Source organism: Abramis brama (genome assembly GCF_963993115.1).
Source record: "Abramis brama genome assembly, chromosome: 8".
Taxonomy (NCBI): domain Eukaryota; kingdom Metazoa; phylum Chordata; class Actinopteri; order Cypriniformes; family Leuciscidae; genus Abramis; species Abramis brama.
The window spans coordinates 24,770,079-24,795,871 of record NC_139970.1 but is presented as its reverse complement, the minus strand read 5'-3'; the positions used below and the strand labels follow the sequence as shown (position 1 = coordinate 24,795,871).

Sequence of the window (25,793 nt, the reverse complement as noted above, 5' to 3'; positions counted from 1 at the left end):
AAAGGGCTTTAGTCATAGATTATGTTATATGAGGTGTGGAGCAACAGGGCTCACATTGTAACAGTGTAGTCTGAGGGAATAAACACAACATAAATGCTTCCCTGTGTGTGAGCAAAAACAATGGGCTGCCTGCCTTCTGTATCCTGCAGGAGTAGTTTGAGATCATTGAAAAGGCATGAAGCTGTGTGTAGAACTGTGACATTCCTCCAGATGCTCTCGTTCTCTGTGGTTTGGCCACTGGGCTCCAGCTCTGATTACTGAATAACCCACGATTCTCCAAAAGAGGCTGTTATTGTACTGGTGTGCTAGACGCTTGGACTTAAAGCTCGGAAGAACAACTTTCCTCTCCTTTCCCTGGACATCCTACCTTCCCACTCACTGGTTCTTAGTGCTTCCTGTGTTTGTCCTTGTCTCGCAGGCAGTCACTAAGAAGAAGTTTGGGAGCAGTAATTTCCGGAGTTCTCTGGAGAATGGACTTCTGTTGTGTGAGTAAGTAAAGCTATGTTTATTTATACTTCTTTATTTATTTATTTTTACTATGGTTTTCTTGCTTAAATCATGAAAAGGATTCTGCTATAATTTTGTGGCTTAGGTTATCATTTTGTAATGGTTTTTAATATTCATTGCACTTTTTGTGCACCACAAACATAATGTAAACAGTCCTAAAGGACAGTTCATTCAAATAGGGAACATTCAGTCTTCATTTACTCACCCTCATGTTGTTCCAACCCTGTATGATTTCTTTCGTCTATGGAACACAAAGTAAGAAAATTTTGATTCTCATACTATTAAAGTCAATGGGGTCCAAAAGTTTTGAGCTCCAAAAGTACATAAAGGTAAGGTAAAAGTAAACTGATTTAAATTAAGTCTCCTGAATCAAAATTACTCTGAATGATCAACAGAGCAAGAATTAAGTGGTTATTCAATTTCAAACCACATTGATGCTTGTCATAATGCAATGACAATGAATTTAGAATTTGACACCACTGACCTTTGACTCATTGTGTGGACAAAAAAAAAGTAAAAAAAAAAAAAAAAGTGTATGTGTATATATATATATATATATATATATAAAAAATAATAATAATAATAAAAAAAACACACCTCTTAAACTAAACCATACTCTAAACCTAAGCAATAGTGTTAACAAAAGAAAATGTGAGTTGGGGAAAGTTACTTTTAAAAGTAATGCGTTACAATATTGCATTGCATTTACTTCCTAAAAAAGTAACGCCTTGCGTTACTTATGGCACTTTTCCACTGCATGGTACGGTTTGGCTCGCTTTGCTTTTCCACTTTGTGGTACGATTCGGCTCAGCTCAGTTTGATTTTCCACTGCAGTTTATTACCGCTTCAAAGTGGGTGGCATTATAGACTGCTCGTTAAAGTTGATGCAAAACTTCTTCATTCCTGGTCACAATATCCAGCTCTCGCTGGATCCGCTCCTTGGCTACCAGCGAGAGGAACGTCTGCACCTTGTCTACTGACCAGTCACCACTATTCAGCCATTTCTTTTTACAAGTTTATTTATTTATTTTTTTATTTATTTTATTTTTTTTAAAGGGGTCATATAATGGTACATGCACTTTTACAAGTTGATTGTACTGAAATGTGTGTTGGCAGTGCCTGTACACAACCATCATATGATAAAAATCCATCCAGTGGTCTTTTTTTAATCTCCTTATGTTTTCCCCCATCTCAAATCGAGCCGTCTGACCGTGTGACGTCACACGGTCGGACGCCCCTCCCACAATTGTTAATTGACAGCATCGTTTCAACACAGACCCGCCCTGAGCGAGCTGTCATCATAGTCCGCGCAGACACGCTTCACGATGAATGCGGCTAAGGTTTACACTCAGGGTACATTACGGCATGTTTTCTATGTACAACGTTCTCAATATAATTAATAATCCCAAGTTTATAATGAACAACGCGTTATGGTTATTGTGTTATATTATTACAAACTGTGTACACACAGAACAGAGGGGCGGGGTGGGCAAAGCTCATTATCATTTAAAGACACATGCACTTAAATGGCGTGCTGAAAACAGAGCTGTTTTTGACCAGGTAAAATGAGTGTTTTCTTACAATACTAATGAGAATTTTTAATTAAAGTGTATTACAAGCTTTTCATTTAGACCCTAAAGAATCATAATAACTTGTACAAAAATGGCATTATATGACCCCTTTAAATATTGCGAACAAATAATACTTGGGTGGCTGTTGCTGACTATTTAAATCTAGCGGGTTTGGTGTCTTGTGTTGCAAATCCAATGACGTTGGTTCTGTCTGACCAATCGCATTTTAGTATCTGTACAGTATGCTTGTAACCTCAACAGAGGTGGTACCATTTAAAGTGAGCCGTACCATGCAGTGGAAAAGCGCCATAAAATGAGCCGAGCCGAGCCATACCGTATACATGCAGTGGAAAAGCGACATTAGTTACTTTTTATGGAGTAGTAACTTAGTTACTTTTTAAAGTTACTTTAATTTTGCATTACTTTTTCTCACCTGGGATGGGCTTGCCTGTTTGTTTTTTAATAAGAAATTTTTAAAAAGTTATATTTTTGGCAAATGGCCAAAAGTGAAATGAATAAGCCTCAGGCTGAAGGAAATACACTTTACAGGTGTGAATTTGCAACACTCTTACTTCAGCAATAAAAGAAAAAGAAACACAATGTGAAGTAATTTTGGTTATTAGTATGGTTGAATTGGATCATCGAAGGTCAGTAGCAAAGGCATTGGTTTATACATTTATTTGTGTAATTTAACTTTATTTATTTATTTATTTATTTATTGCAGCTTTGTAAAATATTCTGAGTTTGCAATGCATTTCACTGCTATTCATTTTGAGGAATAACAAATCTGCTTTTATTTGTGCAAGTGAGATGAGTAAATGCCTGCTCACATTCAGTCTAGAACTACAATACCCATCATGTTTACACACAACGCCTCTGCATTTACTCCCGATTTTTCTCAACATAGGGACAGGAGATGTTTCAGTCAATGAATGGGAAAACAAAGTAACTTTCAATACTTATTTGAAAAAGTAACTTGTAATTTACTTGTAACTTGTAAGTAATGTGTTAAGCTGCGGTCACTCTGGACTTTTTTATAAACATGAATTCAACAAATAACAAATGGTAATGCATTCAAAATATACAATCTACTCGATCTGAACTTTGGAACTCAGTGAAATGCGAAACTTTTCTCATGAGCTTGCGTTTGCGGTCTGATGCATTCGTATGCGTATGAGTGAAAGTCAATTGAACGAAAAGTGTAGTGTGACCGCCCCTTTATTTTACTAGTTTACTATTTTAAAAAAAATCATCTAATTACTTAACTCGCATTACTTGTAATGCATCACCGTCAAGACTGTGCTGAAGTAACCATTTAGGCTGCTTCTACAAGACTTTGAGCTCTTTTATCACTCATGTTTTACTGGACTCATACATGTGCGTTCTGCATTGCAAATGAAATGCAGTACCAGGTAAGTTACCAAGCAAGTTTACATCATAAAAGCCAAACATATGGAGCTCAAAATGGTATAGTTTACAAATCATGCAGCATAGTAAAATTGTTGGAGGTCTTAACATAGTATTGTGCAAGGAACTGTGCAAAAATAAGTCTTTATTAATCAGAAATCTGCCAAAAGTTGCAAAAATGTGGTTAGAGGCACATTTTTCCAGTGAGCCTATGTTGGAGCTACCCCTTTAACTACTTTTCTATAATGCACTGAAACAATATTTTACCTGTTGGCTGAAATGTGATGCAAGCTAACACTACCTGAACTTTTTCATTTGGAATTTGCATCTAATGCCAGCTGCATGTAATTTAACGTGCATGATGCCTTGCAGCTATTTTTAAAACAAATAATTTGTTCCCTGCTGTCACAATCAGAGACTCTTCCATCCCAGGAAGCATTAGTAAGCCCAGCAGAGGAAAACAACATGGATGGCAGAGCATTTAAAAGGACAGCTGGGAAGAGGTGTTCCATAGTGCCAGCTACTCTAGCCGGGTTCAGAAACCTGAGCAGAGGACAGGCACACGGGGAGGAGCAGCTCTCTGGCCTCTTGTGCTGTTTATGTAAAGGGAGAGTTGGGTCGGTGGACTGGGCGTGACATGCTGCAAGCTCAGGGATTTCAGCACATTTCTGAACCTGACTGGATGGTTTTGGGGCAGTGCGTGGGCCGGTTTGACACGCTGGTGTCAGTCGAATGACTCGGCAGACTAATTACCACAGTCCAGTGCAGAATGTCATCGTCCTGCTCCTGCGCTCTTATGCTGCTTACAGTCTGTATACTGAGCCATTAGCTTTGCTATTTCCACATGAGCTAACAAAAGCCTACATTACCTGAGGACACTGTCACTCTGGATTTCACGTCTAAACAAAGAGTCCTGTGAAACTACTGCTGGGGCCGGCACAGCAAAGGCTTGACTTTAGCTTAAAGAGTGTGCAAATACTTCTTAGATGTGTGAATGGGTAGATGTGTTTTAGTGATTACAGACAGAGAATAAATGGCCAACACTACATATTCTTTAGATACAGTATCTATACTTTTTTTATTTATTTATTTTTTGGGCCACCAATCTAATTTTAAAAAGCTTTGTGTAGCTCTAGTTCCGTATATTAGTATATAGATACTGGTGTTTAAAAAGTCATTTATTTTAAACAGGTGCACACATCTCTGACTTTGTTACCATGTTATGACCTGACTTTTTGCATGCCGCTGCTTCATTAACCAGTCAGATTCTACATTTTAATTGCCTTTAATTGTAAATGTTACTGTTAAATTTAGCATTCAACCAATCACATATTTACACATTATTTTGTTATTCTTTACATGTTATTAAATACACTACATGATATTGATTCTAAAGCCTGTATTGACCTGTAACAAAAATGACAGCTATGTTATTCCCTTAAAGTTTTTACCCAAAATGAAAATCCTGTAATTTTTTACTCACTGACTTTTTCTTCTACCACAGAAGGAATTGCGCATCACTAAATGAGAGAAAATACACTGTATGAGACGAGTCATAAAAATGTTAATGACTGCCTCTCCCTTTAATGCACATCATTTCATGCTCATCACTCAGCCGCATGCCTTGTATTTTGCACGTCAATGTTTCTGTGTATTTCCCCAAACCAGTTTTACACACAAAACTAGACTTACTTGGAGGCTTTTGACTGATGTCTGTTTCCACAGAGAGCTGTTGGTGTTTTTTCAGGGCATTAGATGGCTTTGTAAACTGAAGCCAGATGGTCAGAAGTAAAGAAAGCCATAAACTGGCAACTGACACACAATGTAATTGTTTGTGTTGACTTTTGTTCTGCTTTTCTTTTTCTAGACTGATCAACAAGATCAAGCCTGGCATTATCAAGAAATTAAACAGATTATCCACACCTATTGCTGGCTTGGTAAGTTGTTGTTGTTGTTTGTACTTTGACATGCATACAGGATTTTTGCTGTAGTATTCCATCCTGATAAGAACTTTAACTCTTAAAAAGAAGTTTGATTGATTTACTAAATGGTTGACATGTACATGGGTATTTAGCGTGAATTGCAAAAAGTTGATTTACTTCTGCCTGTTATTTAATAGAAATCATTTGTCACCATTTTCCAAACAGGAAGCATTGCAATTTTCTATTATGAATGATCCATACACATGCATGTAGAGAAGGGGAAATTAGATTTTGAAATAATATAATATATTACTTGGACAGTACAAAAACCTATGCTCTATGTTCTTGCTATGGTCTATGCTCTTGCTTTTCAATGCAAGAGCATAGACAAGTGGCATATGGGCCTGAATTGAGCTGTTTTTATTGAAACTTTTTGGCCTAATCAATGCAAAACATGCTAATTTATTTCCTATTGCCCTTTAAAACTCTTGACCCAGGTAAGCTTAGATAAGCATCTGCATGTCCAACAGCATCACAGCGGTATTTCCATAAAATGCTTCCAACCCCAAAACCTATCGAGCACAGCCTAAACTCACAATTGAGGGCTTACATGGCACGGGCTAAGCAAAGGCATGCAAAGAAAAACACAGTTTGGAGTATATTTTAGTTTTGCTAAATACTGCTGAGCCTGTAAAGTTTGTCCATAAGATAGCTGTTTCTGAGCTACCAGCAAACCGTAAGTTGCAAAAGAACATAATGCACTTATCCAACAATGTTTATGACTGATGAAAGATTTTTTTCCACCGAATGAAAGGCTCATTCAAGCCTCTGAAATCTTCCCAGCACTATTATTGTTCCTTCTGGCTGCTTGGCTTTTGTTAGACGCAGTTTTATTCTAATACTGAGGTTTTATATTTTGTTAAATCAAGGCTCATTAGTGCAAGAGTGGAAATCTCTGGTTTTGTGGACGGTGTAGCGACTCTGGCTTTGGATCACTAAACTCTACTCAAGGTTTGGCTTTGGTTGATCTTTGGATCACTTTCCCATAGTTCCATCAAATCCGGAGCCGTGGTTTACCCTTGTGTTTCCCCGGATAGCTGATCCTCCTTTTAACAATTTGAAGAGAGGAAGCCTACTCTTGTGTGGCACGCTGGTCGGCCACATTAGAAAAGTCATTCTGGCAGGGCTTTGGACTGAGGTTTAGATGACTCTGTAGAGCACAGCCCTTCATAAACCCCCCTATAATTGAGCTGGATGGATATATTTGCAATGAATCTCACCACTGTGAAAAGAGAATTGGCAGAACTAATTATTTGAATAGGATTTTCCACAGGCCACCAGGCTTGTTTGCTCTTAAAAGTGTGCATTTAAGCAGTTATATTTTATTATTTACTTTAATTAAACCCATAATGTCTAAGTGTTGTAATTGTAATTTCGTTTAGCATTATTGCCTATTCACATAATAGTTTACTGAAAACAACATGATTCATATGAGAGCTTGATCTATGCTGACACAGTTTATCACAAGAATTTAACTTTAGCATACCTCAGATTACATACATATCACCAGTAATGCCTGTGCAACAAACCAACAACCAGCAGTTGCAAAAAAAAGTGTTTGACGGTAAGCTTGATAGTTTTTTTTCTGATGGTTGTAATCGCTGAATGAGTGTTTCTGACAGGATTACTGTATGTGCACTGGCTGTAAAGTTAGAGATTCATTATGTCACTGTCCCAAAGCTATCTGTGCAAAAAATTATTAAAACATATTAGTGTTTTAACCAACATGTCCTGTTGAGGAATTGTAGGTCATTTAAAATTCCAAGTAAAGGTTAAACATGTAATAGTCTGTCTGTTCCTAACCACCTGCTTCAAGACATTTATCATTCAGGTATTCAGGTAAACAGGTGACTAGTTGGACCTTTTCACATCTCAGATATTTTGCATAAATCTAGGTTAAAGGTTAAGGACACTGATCAAGCTGTTGGAGTGTGAGAATTTGGTTGAGGAACAGAACAAACAATAAGAGACGTCTTGATGTTGACATTCATTTTCTGTGTGGTGTATCTCATTTGTCACCTTTAAAAACAGATAAAACGTACTTCAACTGACCCTTTGACTCCCACACACAGGGTCAGGGTGAGACCTTTGACCTTGCACCTCGGGAAAGGATTTAAACAGCAGGCGAGGAGGTGATTCAGAAGTAGAGCTCCTCATTGCCATCTGCTAATAAGCATGTTTGCTGTTTAAATATAGGCCAAAGCACCCTGTAATTATTTCAGAGCAAGCGGGAAAGCAGGAAAGGGTGGGCTGCATGCTCTGAACTATGATCCAGATGGTTGATCAAGTCTAATTGAAATAATGTCATAACACAACTTCAGTACCATGATAGTCTACATTTCTCAACATACCAGATCAGATGTGTATGTGAATGAACAGACACGATCTTTAGTTTAGCTTAATATTAAAAGCATTTCCTGACCCACCCACCAAGCAATTTTAACAGTTGCTTGGGGGAAATACTTTGTCGTTTCTGTCACCTGTGTTTCATGGCAACCTCATCTCCAAAATAATCCACCGCCCTGAAGATTCCTCAAATATTCTGTTGAGAGATTTGTGTGGCGGTTTCTGGGTGTGAAAAGTGAGAGTATGCTTGAGTTTATGTTTGTGCACATGCAGGTATGTGTTTGGGTTAGTCTAGAGCGAATGAAAAGAAAGTGCGTGTGTGTGTTTGTGTGACTGCAGTACATGTGTGGGGGAGGGTACTAGTTGCTTTGACACTCTATGTCATACTTTTGCACCGCCCTGAGGCCAAACTCCTGCTCTCACAGGTACAGTCACAGGTCAATCAGTGATATCCTGCCTTTATTCTTTGCTCTTGTGGTGTCACTTTTTATTTGCCACCTGCCCTCTTTCGTCTCCTCCCACTGCTTCAGCTCACTGGACTGAACTTTGGAAGCAATGATTTCTGGACTGTGTGTGCCAAAGATTCCCATATGAGTGCTGTCTAACTCAGAAGGTGGACACATATTCTCTGTCGACAGGACAACATCAACCTCTTCCTAAAAGCCTGTTCAAAGTTTGGACTAAAAGAGGCACAACTTTTCCACCCAGGAGACCTGCAAGACTTTTCCACACGTGTGACTGTCAAGTAAGTTTTGGTTTTCTCAACTTACAATGTTCGGTAATAAACTTGACCTTCCGCCAATGTGAAAATAGCTGTGGTTTTGCTATAACAGAATGTGTCCAACCACTGTTTATGGCTCACTAGATGGTGATTTTGGCAGATCTTATTGTCCTCTGGTCTCATATCCACATATTTTTGTAAAACAGGCTTGTATTACTAAACCAGTCATTTAAATTCAACTGAGCCAGTATGAAACTCAATGTGAATGTCTATTTTAAAAAGATTCATGGGCACGTTGTTGACATAATAGCTTAATAACATTTATCATACAGTCATGCCTGGCTTGTATGAATATGTCTTGTTTGTGAAAATGCATTGAATGTTAAATAAAAATCATGAATTAGCTTTGCGCTCTTTGTCAGGTGAGAAATTAAAGTTAGAGAAGAGCCAATAAATAAAGAAGAGCAGAGGTGAGTTGCAATGAAACTATAATTTGATCTTAAAAAGGCAGAATCACCCTCATGAGGGAAGCATAAACTCTCACTATCACTGAAACACAAGCTGACAATTGGCCTGTGTATGTGTAAATTCGAGATGAAGAGAGATTAAAGACTTTATGTGTGTGTGTGTGTGTGTGTGTGTGTGTGTGTGTGCACCGTGGGTAAATTTGCCACTTGCAGGTGTTTATGTCCTGTGCATGCTGTAATCATGCTATATTGTTGTAGTTTCAGTGTTTCGGATCAGCCCGTGTCTGTGAAAGGGTGGAAAAACATGGCATGTTGATCAACCTGTTCAGTATTTTCACAGGTGTGTCTTTGGGAGGTAGTGACGTTGTGAGGTCTGTCAGTCCAGCTCTGACATGTTCATCACCGCAAGCACTTTAATATTTGTGAACAAAAACACAAGAAGTCCTATGCTATTATATTTTCTTGGTGACTTAAATGAACTAGAACGTTTCAGGATTCATTGCAACAGTTCACTGAAAAATAATAATTCTGTCATCATTTACTTACCCTCTTGTCATTCAAAACCTGACTTTATAGTCTATGAAGCACAGAAGGAGAAATGTTGATGAATGTGCTGGTTGTTTTTTTACCCAGTGAAGTTGCATTGAATAGGGACTCAAGCTGTCAACCTTCAGAAAAAGGAAGTAAAAGCACCATAAAAGTATAATAAAAGTAGTTTGTTTGACTTATGTGCTATTTTCCAAATCTTCTGAAGTCATTTAATAGATGTGACTAACAGATCAATTGTTTACTGACAATCTTTGCTATGAGTGGATTGTTATCTAGATCATTGAGTCAGTGAGTTGAACTTGAAAAGTTTAATTGGATCAGTTCAATTTGTAAAAAAAAAAAAAAAAAAAATTTACTTATGATCTGTTTAATCAAATTCACTGAAAAGTTCTTTTGTGAATTGGCAATCACTATTACTCTCATAAGCTCTCATGAATTCTCATGACCTTGCCAATGAGAGTTTGGGCGAATGTCAAGTTTTTCAGTGAATAATGGCTTAAAGTTGCATGTCAAGACTTAGAAATAAATAAATAGCACAAGTCATGTAAACCACATTAATTTATGTTGCTTGTGCTTTATGGTGCTTTTTATGGTGAGCTTCAGTTATCATTCACTTTATTTAAAAAAGTTCTGATGATATTCTTCCAAAAATTCACATTATGTGTTTTTGGAACATATTTACAAGTTTGGAACAACATTAAAAATATATAATTTGGGGTGATCTAATTATTTAGTGGACTGTCTGCAAATGATTCTTGTCCTTTTCCTGTGTTTTCCGATAGTTGATCCTTTTGTGAGCTTCATTTGACTAGGTGTGTTCAGCTCTGGCTTGAACTGGTCCAGCACAAAATGTGTATTGGGGCATTGTGACATATCATAGCTGTATTACGTCACATACAAATTAGTAACGATTCAAATATGTGAAATCAACCTGCCCATATTGATAAGACTGTTTTGAATAGGGCAAGGGGAGGGCTTTATGTTTCTGCCCATCCTGTCATTGTTACCTCAGCAAAAGTGACAGTGCAGACACTAAACTGTGGGCCGAGATTAAACAAAGCATGACTTGCTGCATGACGGTTACCATGCCACACCCTTACTGCCATGGAAACTGTACAGAGGCTCTGATTAAACAGGACTCATCCAATCCCTATAGGCTATAATTATAATCACTTATGCCACTTATGTCTGGGGGTGTGTGTCTGTGAGCATGAAGTGAGGGTTTATCTGCATCCACTGTCAGGTATTTGTCGGAGGAGTTCCAGGGTTCCTAATTTTAGAATTGAAAGGTCACTTTTCGACACTAGATGAAGTGCAGCAGTGATATGATTCCTGACTGTTACTATTTTTAGCTTGTTTTCTCCTTCATTCTCCTGGTGTAACTTTACATCCTTCAGAAACATGTTTGTGTTTACATCAAGAACACAACAAGAAGGCTACCATTTTGGCTTGTATTTTCTGTTCCGGGTTTGTGTAGACCATGCAATTTGCATATACTAACTGTAAGCTGGCCAAGAATTAGACTACACCCTATCAGCACTGTCCAACACCGATATATGGTAGGGCTTATTTTTAAATGTTTTTACAACGACCCCTGCCAAATCATTCTAGAAAATGCATTTTTTTTGTGTTCTGAAACGATACATACAAGCAGTAAACGATACATGGCAGTAAACCATCTGTAATGTGAGGGCAGAGTTTGCACGCCACATTACAGTTTTCAGATCTCTCACACTGATCTGAGGTTTATTGCCCTTGTGGAGTTTGATGGCGACTGTTCACAGTCACACAGAAGGCAACGTGAGCAGATATTGCAGCCTGTTGATGGCAGGCTTGCGATAAGCAGGGCCTACATTCATTATTACTCATCAGTCCATGAAAAGCAAGTGTCTCAGAGAGGGAAACAACTCCAGGTCTTCTGTCCCACTGGCAGTCTCTTCCAGCATGACAGCTGCTCAGTTTGATGGCCTGTTTACATGTGCCAATAAACACGATCAACATTGCTTTACTTTTACACACACACACACACACACACACACACACACACACACACACACACACACACACACACACACACACACATATGTATGTGTAACCCTAATCATTTTAGTATTTATTTTTAAATGTTAACATCCTTTGGTTTAGTAATATCATTGAAATATCATTGAGATACTGTTAAAGTTTTTATTAATTATTAATAAGAATTTCATTAATAATAAATTATTATTACGGATGCACAAATACCACTTTTTCCAGAATGAGTCTGAGACTGATATACTTTCATTTTTGGTACTTGCTGATACTGAGTATCGTTAGCTGTTTTTTCATTGCATTTGTATTTTTTTTTATATATATATATATATATATATATATATATATATATATATATATCATTTAAATATTGGTTATAGAATCCAAAAGAAAATGAATCATATTAGTTTGCTTAATTCACAAAAAGATGTTTCCTTCAGTTATTTTCATGCTTAATTATTCCCGTTAAACTGATTGTACAAACTTCTTATACTCTTCTGTTCTGTTCACTGTTCATTCTATTGCTCGTATTTTATTTATCGTATTTCATCGCACATTAGAGCTGCTCCAGTGCAGCGGCACAGTAATCACATGACCTTTTTCTGTAATAATGTAGGGTTAGGGAACCACACGTTATATTTACGTAATATTTACGTAACTTTAACTAAAATTTAATTTAGCAAGAGTTAGTTGTAATCCAACTAAGCGATCAGCAATCAAGCGCATGCAACAGAAGTGTGCATGCTCTCTTTGCTATTGACATAACTTTTCAGTGTTGTCTGTGAGAAATGGATGTGCGTTCGACTAGCTTGTGCATCTATCAATACACTTAGCCTGCTTCACTTATCAGCTCGTGCACAGCAGCTATACGTAAATATTTATGTTTAATATTCTTTTAGTTAGATACATTCATAGACATCTTTTATCTCTTGATATCTCCATGTCTCTGTTTGTTCTGTTGTCTGTTTCTTTGTCTGGACACAAACACTGCACACACAATGCGTCGTATCAGTTATTGGTATAAGATCATTTTAATGATTTCGAGTACACAAGCACAGTATTGGGACCGATGGACAAGGCATTTGTTGGTAGATGAAAACTATGACTAGTGGTGAATCATAGTTTAGAAGGTTTCATTTCTTTGTCATTGTAGATGGTGAAATCTAGGTAGCTGTGTGAACTTTGTCTCTATGTTTTATTATTGTCTCGTCCAGTAAACATATTGCCATGTTACTAGCACTTACAAAATGTTAATGATAAAGAATTTGATCTCTTCCTGCATTCCAGTAGTTTATAGAGTTGTGCATTTGAACTGATTAAGAGTCTTGATAGCACTTCACTTTTCAATTTCAAACCGTATTAATAATTATGGACAATCATCAGTTATTGACTTTAAGAGAAGCCATACATTGCTCCAAATAAGAGAGCTAAATTATTCATAAAAGAAATGTGATCACAAATGCTTTCATGTCATTAATACAAACTTCTAAAACTGTAAGAGTTACTGGGATGTCAATGTGGTGACGCAACCGAACACGAGAGCAACGCAACCTGGGTGTTTAGATCTTATTGGTTGTTTGCTTGTCAATGGTAGCACGCTGATTTATCAAAACATCTGATAGGCTGTTTAAGATCTATGGCCGATGCGCACGCATTTTAATGAAAATAAAAAGGTTCAGAGGGGTTTTTTTTTGCAATACAGTGTGGCAGAGTGTGACAGTATTGTTCTTATTGACCGCAGATGCCATCATCTCATGCCCAAGCACCAAACTGTTTGACCGAAATCACTTTTAAAGCAGTTCATGCAAATATACTCTGAGGTTGGCTGCTGGATACGTTAAGCTGGTTATTGAAAAATATTTGAAAATAGATGTGCTGAATGTTGTACTCCTCCTTATTAGATTTAAATACACTACCGTTCATCATTATCGACAATCATCACAGCTTGATTATTGTAACTCCCTCTATATTGGAATAAGTAATCAAATACGAATCGTCTTCAGATGGTGCAAAATGCAGCTGCCTGACTTCTGACTGGCACACCACAAATTTGATCACATATCCTCTCTGTTATGCTCTTTGCATTTACTCTTGATTCATTTTTTGTGTGTGCTTTTTTCACACAAAAAAAAATCTTTAAAGCTCTGAGTGGAATGGCTCCTGAATATCTCTGTGATCTTTTAAATCCAAATTCAACTGTTAGATCTCTGAGGTCTTCTGAGCAAAGAGTGTTGATGGTCCCGAGATCCAGATTAAAGTCGAAGGGTGACCGTGCCTTTTCTATTGTTGGGCCGAAACTGTGGAACAGTCTTCCGGTTTCCCTCAGATTAACCTCTTCAGAATCTGAATTTAAATCCAAGTTAAAAACTTGTCTTTTTACCTAGGCTTATAACTGTCCCTAGATTATAAGGATCCATCACCTATCAGTGTTTTGGTACTCTCCTCCTCCTCACTGCATTGCGGTCTAAATTGTTTGTATGTATTCTTTTGTCTTTTTTTTAGCAAGGTTTTGTACAGCACTGTTCAACTACTGTTGTTTTTATTGTGCTTTATGAATAAATTTAGATTTGATTTAATTTTGAATACCGTTCATAGGTTTGGGGTCAGTACGTGACATTTATAAAGTTTTGTTTCATATAAATTCTGCTCTTTCGACATTCATTAAACAATTCTGGAAAAACAAATATTTCCACAAAAATATTAAGGAGCACGGCTGTTTTTAACATCGATAATAATAAGACAAGTTTCTTGAGCAGCAAATCATCATATTAAAGTGATTTCTGAAGGATCTTGTGACTATGAAGACTCTGAAGTGTCTGAAAACACAGCTTTGCCATCACAGGAATTACATTTCTTTCAAAAACATTGAATGATCTTATCTACCACAAACTTTTGAACGGTAGTGCAAGTCTGTTTAGGTCAGTAAAAAGTACTATTGGTGGACCGTTTGTTTATATTATTTAAAAGATCCACTTTTCTACAGTGTTGTGAATTGTAATATAATGTTTTCATTATAAGTGCTGTGGGAGAATGAATATGTCATTTGCTCAATGGTGTGTGGCACTGGATGGCATCAGTGGTCACTATGACAGGGACACTGGTATATTGTGAATTGCTCAATTGTCCATACCATAAGCAGACAAACAAGAGCTGCATTTGTGCAACACTCGCTCATCCGACTAGTGAAAATTATTCCTTACAGTGTTTTACTTGTGGATTATAGCTGGTGAATCAGATAAGAATGTAACAAGCCTTTTGGGAGACATTAAATCAATCACAGCCAATGCCTCCATTTAAAATGTATGTGTTGTATCATAGAGCTGAGTAAAAACACAAAGAATGATTGATGCAAGCTGGCATGACTAATTAGTGGCATTTGTACATAAAACCAGGAACATTCTTTACCCGCTGAATGTTACTAAAAAAATGGGCTGTGAGGTCTTACTCTCCCAGCTATGCACACACACCCACTTTATAAATGAGGGGTGTTGTGTCATGAACCTGCCCGTCCATTGTCACTGTGTCATTTTATTGCATTTCCCAAAAGGGTTTGGCAGGCCTTTTATGGACAAAGTGTTTCGAAATAGAGGACGGATGTACGACTTAAAAATTCCAGAAATATGCCGTGGATATTGTGTAACTGAAGGCTAGATTTGTGTCCGTGTGTAAGTATTTTACATTATGTGTAGGTGATATTCTATCTCTGTTATAGACTATCCTACTTTTTCACTCACAACATCTTTGTGAGCCACTGTGGTTTGGAGGGAAACAGCACAGTGCCATTTAGAAACTTCCATTGTGTTTTATTTTGAAATGTTCCAACTCAATCACACATACAGAAATGGTTTGGTTTCTAGAGAGACAAATCCTAATTGTAACTGTGACTTTCCCACGGACTGGTACAATACTTATAACATTGACCTGCTCAGACAGTATATTTAGGCCCTAAAACAGAACACAGAACACAGTTTTGGGGAATGTAACTTAATTTTTTAGTTCATTACACATGAATATTAAAGAATGCAGCAGGTTGATGTCGCCTTTTGTGAGAATGTAACCGTGCAAGCATTATATTCTCACAAATGGTCATTAACATAAACAACATTTTTTGCCTTGGGAACAGACGGGTGATTATAATCAATTTAACGCAGTCTTGTACTTGTTTAGACACATTAGTTCAAAGCATTTAAAGCCTGATGTGTGAATAGAGACCCTATTGAAAAGCATTTGTGCTCTGATTATGTCTGACAGTGTTTTGAGTAGAAAATTTTGCTGTTGTAATTGGAATGTTCCAGCCACAGTTCTCTTACTAAAGGATGGAGAATTAAGAGTGGCAAGAGCGGCTGTTAAACATAAATGCACTAGTTGGATATGGGTTAGGTCACCCAAAAAAGAAAATCCCATTAATATTTATTACTCATCTGGAAGTGGAACACAATAGTGAATTTTTAATAAATATTCTGCCCACTCTTTTTAATGTAATGAATGAGGACAGGGGCTGTCAAGCTCCAAAATGATTTTAAAAAGCACCATAAAAGTATTAGAAAAGTGGTCTGTGCTACTCATGTGCTTTACTGCATGTCTTACAATGCATATTATAGCTTTTTGTGAGGAACAAAACCAGAATTGAAATGTAACTGACTACTTTTATGATACCTTTTCACATATACCTTTTATAGTGTCTTTGCGTCCTTTTTGATGTTTGAAAGTCCCGATTCATTGTAATTGCAAGGAAAAGAGTAGCCTACATTTTTCAAAATTTCTTCTTTTGCATTTTGCAAGGTTTAAGGAGTTTATGACATGAGAGTGAGTAAATTATAACACAATTTTTGGATGAACTTTCTCTTTAATCAGATTGGATCATAAATGTTGATTTTGCTGATTTAGCTTTCCCTTTCAAGATTCGTACACACGATTTTTTTTTTTTTTTTTTTTTTAAGGATTTGCTGATAAATAAATGCCACATATTCATGTGAGTGAACAGCTGATCAAAATACACCCTAGAGGTTCCCAAAATAAAATAATTTCCTTCCCTCTCTTCTCACCCCAACAAAGAGTCCTTTGACTTTTTCAAGGATCGTAAATTATCATTAGGTAACAAGCATTAGAATGTTCTTGACTTTTTCTTTCTTTTTCAAACAGCTTTATAAATGTGGACTTTGTTCTGATGGCAGACACAGACCTTTTTTTCTTTTCTTTTTTCCTTGCAACTTTTATTGGAGCAATAAATTGCTGTTATCGTGAATAGGGAAAACGCCTTCATTCAGCTAGTTGAACATGTCATACAGGTTCACCAGCTTGAAAAACACAGGTTGCTGACTAGCATAATCACTCTTCAACCTCTCAGCTGTTGAACTCTTTAGCTTATGTCATAAATCTTGCATCATGGCTGTCACAGCTAAAAATGTATTTGTATTCTGAAAAATAATATTTTCAACAATACAATACATAATATATGTATTGTTAGTACTGTAAGTAACAGTTGGACCAGTGTCACTAAAGTCCATTGGAAATTGATTGGATTGTTAGATTGTTGTGGTTTGCTACTGCTGTGATGTCATGTGAGTTACAGGTTGTCCCGCCCTTGTGCCAGTAAACACGTCATCAGAGAGGTGTCATTGCAAGTGGGAGGGAAAGTAATTTTGAATTTAAAAATTTATTTAAAAAAATAATGACGTGCAAGGACAAATAATTTCTAATAAATACTGCAATATTCCATTAAAAAATAAGAATTGTTCATTTTGATTTCGTGGTGACTTTAAATACTCTTGGGTCTCAAAATACTAAAATGTACGGTCTAGGCCTGAGCTACTGTACTATTGTATTACCTATATCTCTAGGAAAATGGGGCATATGTAGATGAGGGCCACGTGATGTTTACTGTACATGTTAATATCAAAACATTAAATTGTGTCATGTGATAATGAGAGTAAAAATAAGACTGTGGCAATGAGTTTTGTAAAACAGTAATGTAGGCCACAAACATTGAATCATTATAACTGGAACAGGAACTTTGTTATTTTTGTTACGGAATCAAAGGCAAGACAAAAGGAGTCAAATTTTGGATGGTTAGCCTGGGCCTATTTGCCCATCCTGCTGATATATGCCTTTAATATGCACTCTGGACACACAAAAAAGCATATTTCTCCATTCACATATCCATTTAAAAGCTTTGTATCTATTTTTTTAAGTAATGTATTAAAAATAGTAATGATGATGAAGATGATGATTATTATTGTTGTAGTTTATATCTTAATTCCCTGCATGTATACATAATAATTTAGTATATCATATCAAACTACTATTTCATTATATTGTAGTACAGTGCCCTATTTAGGCGGGCTCTTAAGGGGCACTCCAGTTCCAATAACTAATGGCTCAAGTATTATATAATCTTTTGGTCGAAACATCAGCAAGAAATACAGTACCTCGCTTTACATGCAACAAAAGGATTTCAGGAATCTTAAGTTCAACATGCAATAGATGTTTTACATCAATGAATGTGGTATTTTTATAGTGATCCTATTTGGTTTTAACCTTAGGTGACAGTGCTCATATATAACCAGTCAAGGACAAGATTGTGACATAAAAGTAGAACATACACAGTACATATACTGTATCTTATTTTTTTCTGCTTATTTTGCTTGTTGCATTTATAAAATAAAATATATTGTCAATTTAGAGTGGAGCTTGTGTGAGTAGGGTTCTTTGGCTGTTGTTTTTCTGGTCTTTATATCTGCTGTCAACTGTCCCTATGTCGCGGTGTTTGTCAATGTGTTTGAGTGAACGTGTTTTCAGTGTGTATCCTTTTGAATAGAGCTGCTGGGAGCCGGCCTGATGGGATTGTGCTCTCACTTTCTAGCTCATTCACTAGGGCACACAGAAACCCAAAACACTGTTCTTTTATTGTCCTTTTCCCAGACTGTGAGTGATTAACCAAACACCTCTTCTCCCCTACAGACGCCAGGAGAGCAGCAGGAGGCTCAAAAATGTAAGTGCTAATGCTGAATTATTTGGGTTAATGTAAAATCGTGTTTATCCCCCTAATTTGCTCAACTGAAATATGCTGTGAGCTTTCGGAGTCTTTGCTTCATTCCTGTGGTGTCAAATAAAATGCTTACTTAACCGCTCACATATTGCGGTTTGTGTTTGTCTGTTTATTTCTTAAAGTATCACAGTAGCAGTATGTCATAGTAACATTTCAAGACGCTTCATCTAAAACTCAAGTACACTGATGAAGACATCTATTTATAATATAATATAATATAATATAATATAATATAATAGATGTCTTGTCTCGTTTTTTTGTTTTTGTTTTGTTTTTATATGTTTGCCCTAATTGTAAAGAATATATAAACAGTGAACTGGTTTTATGTATAAAAACTAAAATGACCACTCAAGTAATTGGGATACTTCTCAAAAAAGGTATTAAAAAAAAAGTTCAATACTTTTTAGGGCCAGTGTATATAATAACTTAAAACTGTACAATGTGATTTATCTAGTTCCTGTTGATATCTCAGCATGCATGGTTTATTGACATATACAACTTTGTTGCAATATGTACTAATACAGTTGTGTTGATTTGTCTCACAGGTTCTGATCACCATATATTGGCTGGGCAGAAAGGCACATGCTGATCCTTTTTACAATGGACCTTACCTAAAACTAAAGGCTTTTGAGGAATTACTTGGCACAGCGCTATATAAGGTAAGATTATGCAGTATTTGCTGTAGTATTTACGCTTAGATGTTACTGTGTATATAGGAGTGCGTGAATATTGTGGATTCTTCTAGACTAGCTGACCATGTACAGTAAATCTCATTTTACATCCATTCTGGATTTTAAAATATCTTGCTAAGAATGTAGCATACTAGTCTCATGGTATGAAACCCAGTCATCCAATAGCAATTAATTCACCTGATTGCATTGATACTGTTGACCATTACATATTGTAAAAAAAAAAAATAATAATTTGAAGGGAATTTGACCATGCTTATTCTATCCTTTTAAGTGACATAAAAAAAATTGCCATTAAAACCTGCCATTTAAGTTTACAACTGTGCACATATCAGTTATTGTAGTCAGAATCATCTATGTAAAAAAAAACACAGTTTGAACACTTTCAAAAGTATGACTTTCATTGGAAAAGAGACGGCAGATTCTCACGAGCAAGACTGTGTTTATGCACTGATGGAGGCTGTATGCTGTGTTTGTTGTTTGTGTTGTTCCCTTGTGCATGCTGTGTGTCGGCCTGTCTCCCTCACACTCACACCCTTGTGCTCGACAGGCACTAGAGGATTGCACATCACTGCGGGGCAGTGCACGAAACAGCACTTGTAGAGATAGCTGGTACTCAGAGAAAGAAGAGCTCTTCCCGCTACGGGCCGGACACAGGAGAGAAGACTCTCTAGACAGCCTCGACTCGCTGGGCTCCAGAACTTGCAGCACATCCTCAGACGCTACACTCAAAGGAAGCAGTGAGGGTAAGACTCTTCAATCTCTGAAGTCACTCTTGTGCATTCTAGCTTGACTTTGAGAGTCAGAGATGAGTATTTGTATGAAAGGTGGAGGTGGATATCTCATTTTGTGTCTTTTTAAACAAAACACACTCCACCAGTGCAAGAAAAATATGCAGTCAAGTTTAAAAACCTGACCACAGATAGCTTTGGCTGAAATGTAGTTAAAGGATTAGTTCACTCCAGAATTAAAATGTCCTGATAATTTACTCACCCCCATGTCATCCAAGATGTTCATGTCTGTCTTTCTTTAGTCAAAAAGAAATTAAGGTTTTTGAGGAAAACATTCCAGGATTTTCTCCATATAGTGGACTTCAATAGTGTCCAAATTGCAGTTTCAATGCAGCTTCAAAGGGCTCTATATGATCCCAGCCGAGGAATAAGGGTCTTATCTATTGAAACGATCGGTCTTAAAATAAAAATAAAAATGTATATACTTTTTAAAAACAAATGCTCATCTTGCACGTCCACGACTTCACGCATTACGTAATCACGTTGGAAAGGTCACGCGTGACCTGTGTTTACAAAGCGAATGTGCAAAGACTTTTCACCCTTTACAAAAAAAAAGGTAAAACAACGATGTCAGACGATTTTGAAGTTGGAGGAGAAAATGAGATGGAGTTTTTCGCCCTACCCTACCTTTTTGAACCGGAACACGCGTGACCTTTCCAACGTGATTACGTAATGTGTGGCGCATCGCAGAGCTAGTGCAAGACAAGCAATTTTACAATTTTACAATTTTTTTTTAAAATGACAGATCGTTTTGCTAGATAAGACCGTTATTCCTTGGCTGGGATCGTGTAGACCCCTTTGAACCTTCAATAAAACTGCAATTTGGACCTTCAACCCATTTGTCCCTGTTGAAGTCCACTATATGGTGAAAAATCCTGGAATGTTTTCCTCAAAAACCTTAATTTCTTTTCGACTGAAGAAAGAAAGACATGAACATCTTGGATGACATGGGGGTGAGTAAATTATCAGGAAATTTTAATTCTGGAGTGAACTCTTGCTTGTCAAAACAAATGCCTGGTGCCCTCTAGTGGTATTCGAACTATACCTTTTAATGCTTTAATGAGCTATATTTTGCTGTCTGTGATGGTCAGCAGATACTGTTTTGATGGAAAGTGCAAACTCCCATCAATTCATTCTCTTCTGCATGTTTGCGTTTCAATGACATTAGCATCTTTTTACTCAGTCATGGTCCCAGGGGCTCAATTGTAGCTCATAAGGAAGGTGCTGATGTAATTAGCTGCTGATATAATTACTGTGCTGGACTGTCTACACGTTCACCCCAGTGAGACATATTTTTTTTCTTATTCCCCACTGACCTGCCAATGAGTCAGACGCATCCCACTATCATGTTTACTACAGAGAAGTGTGTTAAAAAAAAGCTGTCGTCTTTCCGTGTAAAATATTTACAACAATACAAATTGTGTAAATATGTATTAGGATGATAAAGACATTTTCAGAGAATTCCATTCAAAAGTTTGGGGTCGGTCAGATTTTATAATGCTTTTGAAAGAAGTCTCTAATGCTCACAAAGGCTGCATTTATTTGATCAAAAATACTGTTGTGAAATATTATAATAATTTAAAATAACCGTTTTCTATTTTTTAATAAATATAAAATGCAATTTGTTCCTGTGATGGCAAAGTTGAATTTTCAGCATCATTACTGTCTTCAGTTTCACATGATCCTTCAGAAATCATTCTAATATGCTGATTTTCTGCACAATAAACATGTATTATCACAATTGTGCTCCTTAATATTTTTGTGTAAAAATGTTTTTTATTTGAAATATAATTTTTTTCTAAGTAAAAATTCTTTACTGACACCTTTGATCAATTCAATGCAGTTTTGTTGAATAAAAATGTGTATATATATATATTTTTTTTTTTAATCTTACTGCCACCAAACTTTTGAACAGTATTATATTATATGAATTATATTTTCTTAATCCATCAGCATAGAGTTTTTTTCTTGCTTTAAATTTTGTGAGATTTGTGTGTAAAATAAGAAAAATCTAAATTCTAATGAAGAAAACAAATTTTTGCACTGCATATATTGTGTGGATCAAATTTTGTCTCCTAGGATAATAAAGTGTGAATTCACCTATGGGGACCAATAGAAAAATAAGAAAAATCAGCTTTGTAAAAATACAAAATAGGCTAATGTCTCAATGCAAAACAAAAAAATTCAAAGAGATTATTCTGTTACATTCTATAAGGTTCAGGGTTATGGATTAGAAAACATCATTAGCTCAGTATAAAAACAATAAAAGTCAATGGAAAGTCCCCACCAGGAAAGAAAAACAATCATGTGTGCATGTGCGTGTTTATACGCTCACACTCCTGGCTCTCTGTGCTGTTTCTCCAGGTTGTGGTAGTGACCCCGAAGCAGATCTGAGCTTCATGATGTCAGAAAATAAGGAATACCGCCGTTCATTGGTCTTAACACCTAAGACCACCACTCCGTTCAATCAGTTCCTGCCATCAAAGGATAAGCAGTCGGGCTATGTTCCAGCACCATTACGCAAGAAACGTGCAGAGCGAAATGAAGACAACAGAAGAAGCTGGGCTAGCCCTATGTTCACAGAAGATGATGGCACTTTTACTAGGTAATGCAAGTCTACACTCTAAAGATTCAATGGGGGTTTTCATGGGATGGTATATTCACCTACTCTGGTGAAAGGTGACCATCTGATCATAGATTTATGATGTAATACAGACCATGCTTGCCGAAGAAAAATGTTTTTTTCTTTCTTTGAGGAAAACACCCACAGAATAGAAAAGTCACAAATGAGGTCTCAGTAGTTTCTCCTAGGCAGCAATAAAATTAAAAAGAGAGTAAAAGGAGACTTTTTTTGTCTCCAGCTTTTCAGATTTTTCTCCAGACAAAAGACCCTAGTAATCTTAAATCTGTCTCTTCTAGAGTTTCAAAAAAAATCGCAACAATGTCTCACATTGTGCTGTGATACCTGCCATCAAAAGATCTGAAAGTGAACTTTTCTCAAAACAATTCTCAAAATTGGTCTCTTGATCATTTGCTTTGCTTCCTAGAAATGTTTATCATTATATTCCTCCTTTGTAGGTTGAGATGTTAGCTATGAAACATTCTCGATGTTTGAATGCCGGTGCTTATTATTCCCACTATTTCTTGGCATTTTGTGCTTTCGTGACCATCATTGGTGGTGTGTCCCAGTCATGAGAGGGCTGGTTCAGACCCTTCATCTATCACCGAGTTGAAATCCCAGACAACTGCCCACCAGTCTTTGGCCTATGAGTATGAGAGCAGTGATTCAGATACAGATCGACCGGATCCCGACATGGTTCTAGATGACCTCGCTAGCCGTAGATTTCACAGGCCGTCCCCTGTCGCTCCGACCAACTTTGCCTTACCCATGAGCCCGCTGGAAGGAGCTGCTGTCTCGTGTACCACCAGGCCACAGGTGGCTGTCAGTAATGTGCCCCGGCATTCATTGACCCATCTCAGGTCAGAAACTGGCTTCTTTGACACGCATCTGTTTGCTATTTTGTCAGTGTTAACTCTGGGTCTTCTCCAGAAACATTCAAAGTTTGGTTTTGAGTTGCTGTGATGTCATTATTTCGCTTGATTTTCAACCCATAGCGTGGACTTTTTGAAACAACATTTTGTTTTCAATGTTTGATTTTCATTTGGTTTGGTGTGCTTGATAACCATCGATGGTTTGATGTGCGTTGATCATTGGTGGTATGTAACACAAATGGCTGTCTTTTGAGCAGCGGTCAGTCACAGCCTCTTCAGAGGACTTACAGGAGGCCTGTATCCGCTGACGCCTGTATTTACGATGACTCTGAAGAAGAGGAGGAGGAGTTTGGCTATGCTGATCCTGTTCAGGATGACCTTTATGCCCGTAAAGTAGGCCTGATGCCACAAACATCTGCCACAGTGCCTTTTGATAAATTTCTGCCCAAGTTCTGGACACCTGAGGAGGATACACATGTGAAGAAGATCAAACTGGGCTCCCAGCGCCGCCCTTGGTACAGGAAGATCCAAGGTTTCAGGTCTGTCCAGTACTGAGGCAAAAAAATAAAAGAACATAAATTAAGAAAAGAACATAAATAATTCTAATAAATAAAAATAACCCTATCCCTAACTCCAGGAATACTCAGGAATAAATCAGCTGTCCCATATTTATTATAATTGGCAACTGTCCATTGAAGTAATTTGGAAATTAAAATGGAAAAATAAAATTACACTTACTGTATTATTTTTAATGAAATCTGACTAAGAACCTGTTTTCAATTCTAAGCCCTATTGATCAGTCCATCAGCTGTTTTTCAGATAATAATTTATAATTCTCTGACATGTTTGGCTATCCAGTGGCTCCAAAAAAGTACAGTAAAGTACATAATATATTATACAAACAAATGGTCTTATACCTGTTAGATGGACGTTTCATAAAATTTGACAACCTGTACAGATGTCCAAATTTTTTATTAGTTTTTATCTTGATTTTGAGCAGTACATCTGTTTTGCTCATACTTTCATATATTTTTAAGTGTTGCTTAAATGTATTGGATGCCACTGTAAACCCTGAGGTTTCTTTTTTACTTATTTACTTTGTTGCTAAGGCTTCTGTTACCTCCTGTCTTCTTTCTGGTGATGGTTACTAACTTTTCTCCATTTTCTTTCTCTGTGCTCTTTCACCTCACATTTTCCAGTCGCAAGAAGTCAGGTTCGTCCTCTGAAGAATCAGATGGTGACGCCAATCCCTGGCTCTCTCTACCTGCTTTCTCTCGCACTCAGTCTGAACCCCCTCCCTCTCACTTCCATGCACCTGAAGGCCTCGCTCAGTCCAGCCTCACTTCCACACCCAGGTCCTTATCACAGCCCCATATGCAGTAGGACCGGACATCCACTCACTTCCCCTGATCAGCTTCTCCACATTTTATAATAAATCTATCAACTGATGCGTACTAATAAGTAGTGTTTTTTTTTTTTTTTCATAATCTTTGTGAATGTTAATGATCTCAACAGACAAGCGCACATAAGTGATGGAAATGGTGAGAAGGTCCAAATGACTCATGCCTAACATTGCAAGTTTTCTGAAGCTATATATGATTTGTGCGAGGAGACAAAGCCATCCAATAAGCTGTTCATTCGAGTCAGTGAGTTGAATTCGAAAACCAGTTCATTGAACAAGTCATTCTCTTGAGTCTGATCTTTTCAATGAATACAGCTGATTCAGAAATCTGACTGATCAATTCCTTTACAAACACACTGATTTCATTTGACTCAATCAATGCTCTTTGAGCTCTTGAATGATGTGCCACAACTGACGTAAGGGTAATATCATCAGTGAATAATTAAATTTTGGTCTGTTCCTCAAACAAAGCTATCATATCTTCAGAAAATGTGGAATATTGCAAACAAGTTGTATGGACCATTTTACAGATTTTATGGTGCATTTTTAGAGCTTAAAGGCCCGCTCACACCAAGAACGATAACTACAGAGAACTATAAAAATAACTATATTAGCGCCCACACTAACGCACCATAACGTCCTGTTTATTATAAGCTTGCGCTGCAGTTATGTCGTCTGCCGCTTTAAATGCTCAAGCTCTTTAAAGCAAGATACATTGTGATTACTGTCAATGTTTTCATTATTCATCAGCTGGGATCTGAAAGTGATTCCAACGATATCATTCCTCTGT

At 37.0% G+C, this 25,793-nt stretch overlaps 1 protein-coding gene across 30 annotated transcripts in view; it reads left to right on the top strand.

The window, feature by feature from the left end:
• Positions 1-25,793, top strand: part of lmo7a (LIM domain 7a) — a 48,983-nt gene that overhangs the window by 5,129 nt on the left and 18,061 nt on the right. For 23 of the 30 annotated variants that reach the window (XM_084122259.1, XM_084122257.1, XM_084122246.1 and 20 more), the window contains exons 2-11: positions 419-489; positions 5,353-5,422; positions 8,452-8,558; positions 18,542-18,572; positions 19,175-19,288; positions 19,869-20,064; positions 22,474-22,714; positions 23,299-23,589; positions 23,859-24,140; positions 24,801-24,956. In XM_084122259.1, coding sequence (XP_083978385.1) covers positions 419-489; positions 5,353-5,422; positions 8,452-8,558; positions 18,542-18,572; positions 19,175-19,288; positions 19,869-20,064; positions 22,474-22,714; positions 23,299-23,589; positions 23,859-24,140; positions 24,801-24,956 — 1,559 coding nt within the window. The remainder of the gene's footprint in view (positions 1-418; positions 490-5,352; positions 5,423-8,451; positions 8,559-18,541; positions 18,573-19,174; positions 19,289-19,868; positions 20,065-22,473; positions 22,715-23,298; positions 23,590-23,858; positions 24,141-24,800; positions 24,957-25,793) is intronic. The other 7 variants (XM_084122267.1, XM_084122265.1, XM_084122264.1 and 4 more) reach the window with 2 other exon arrangements.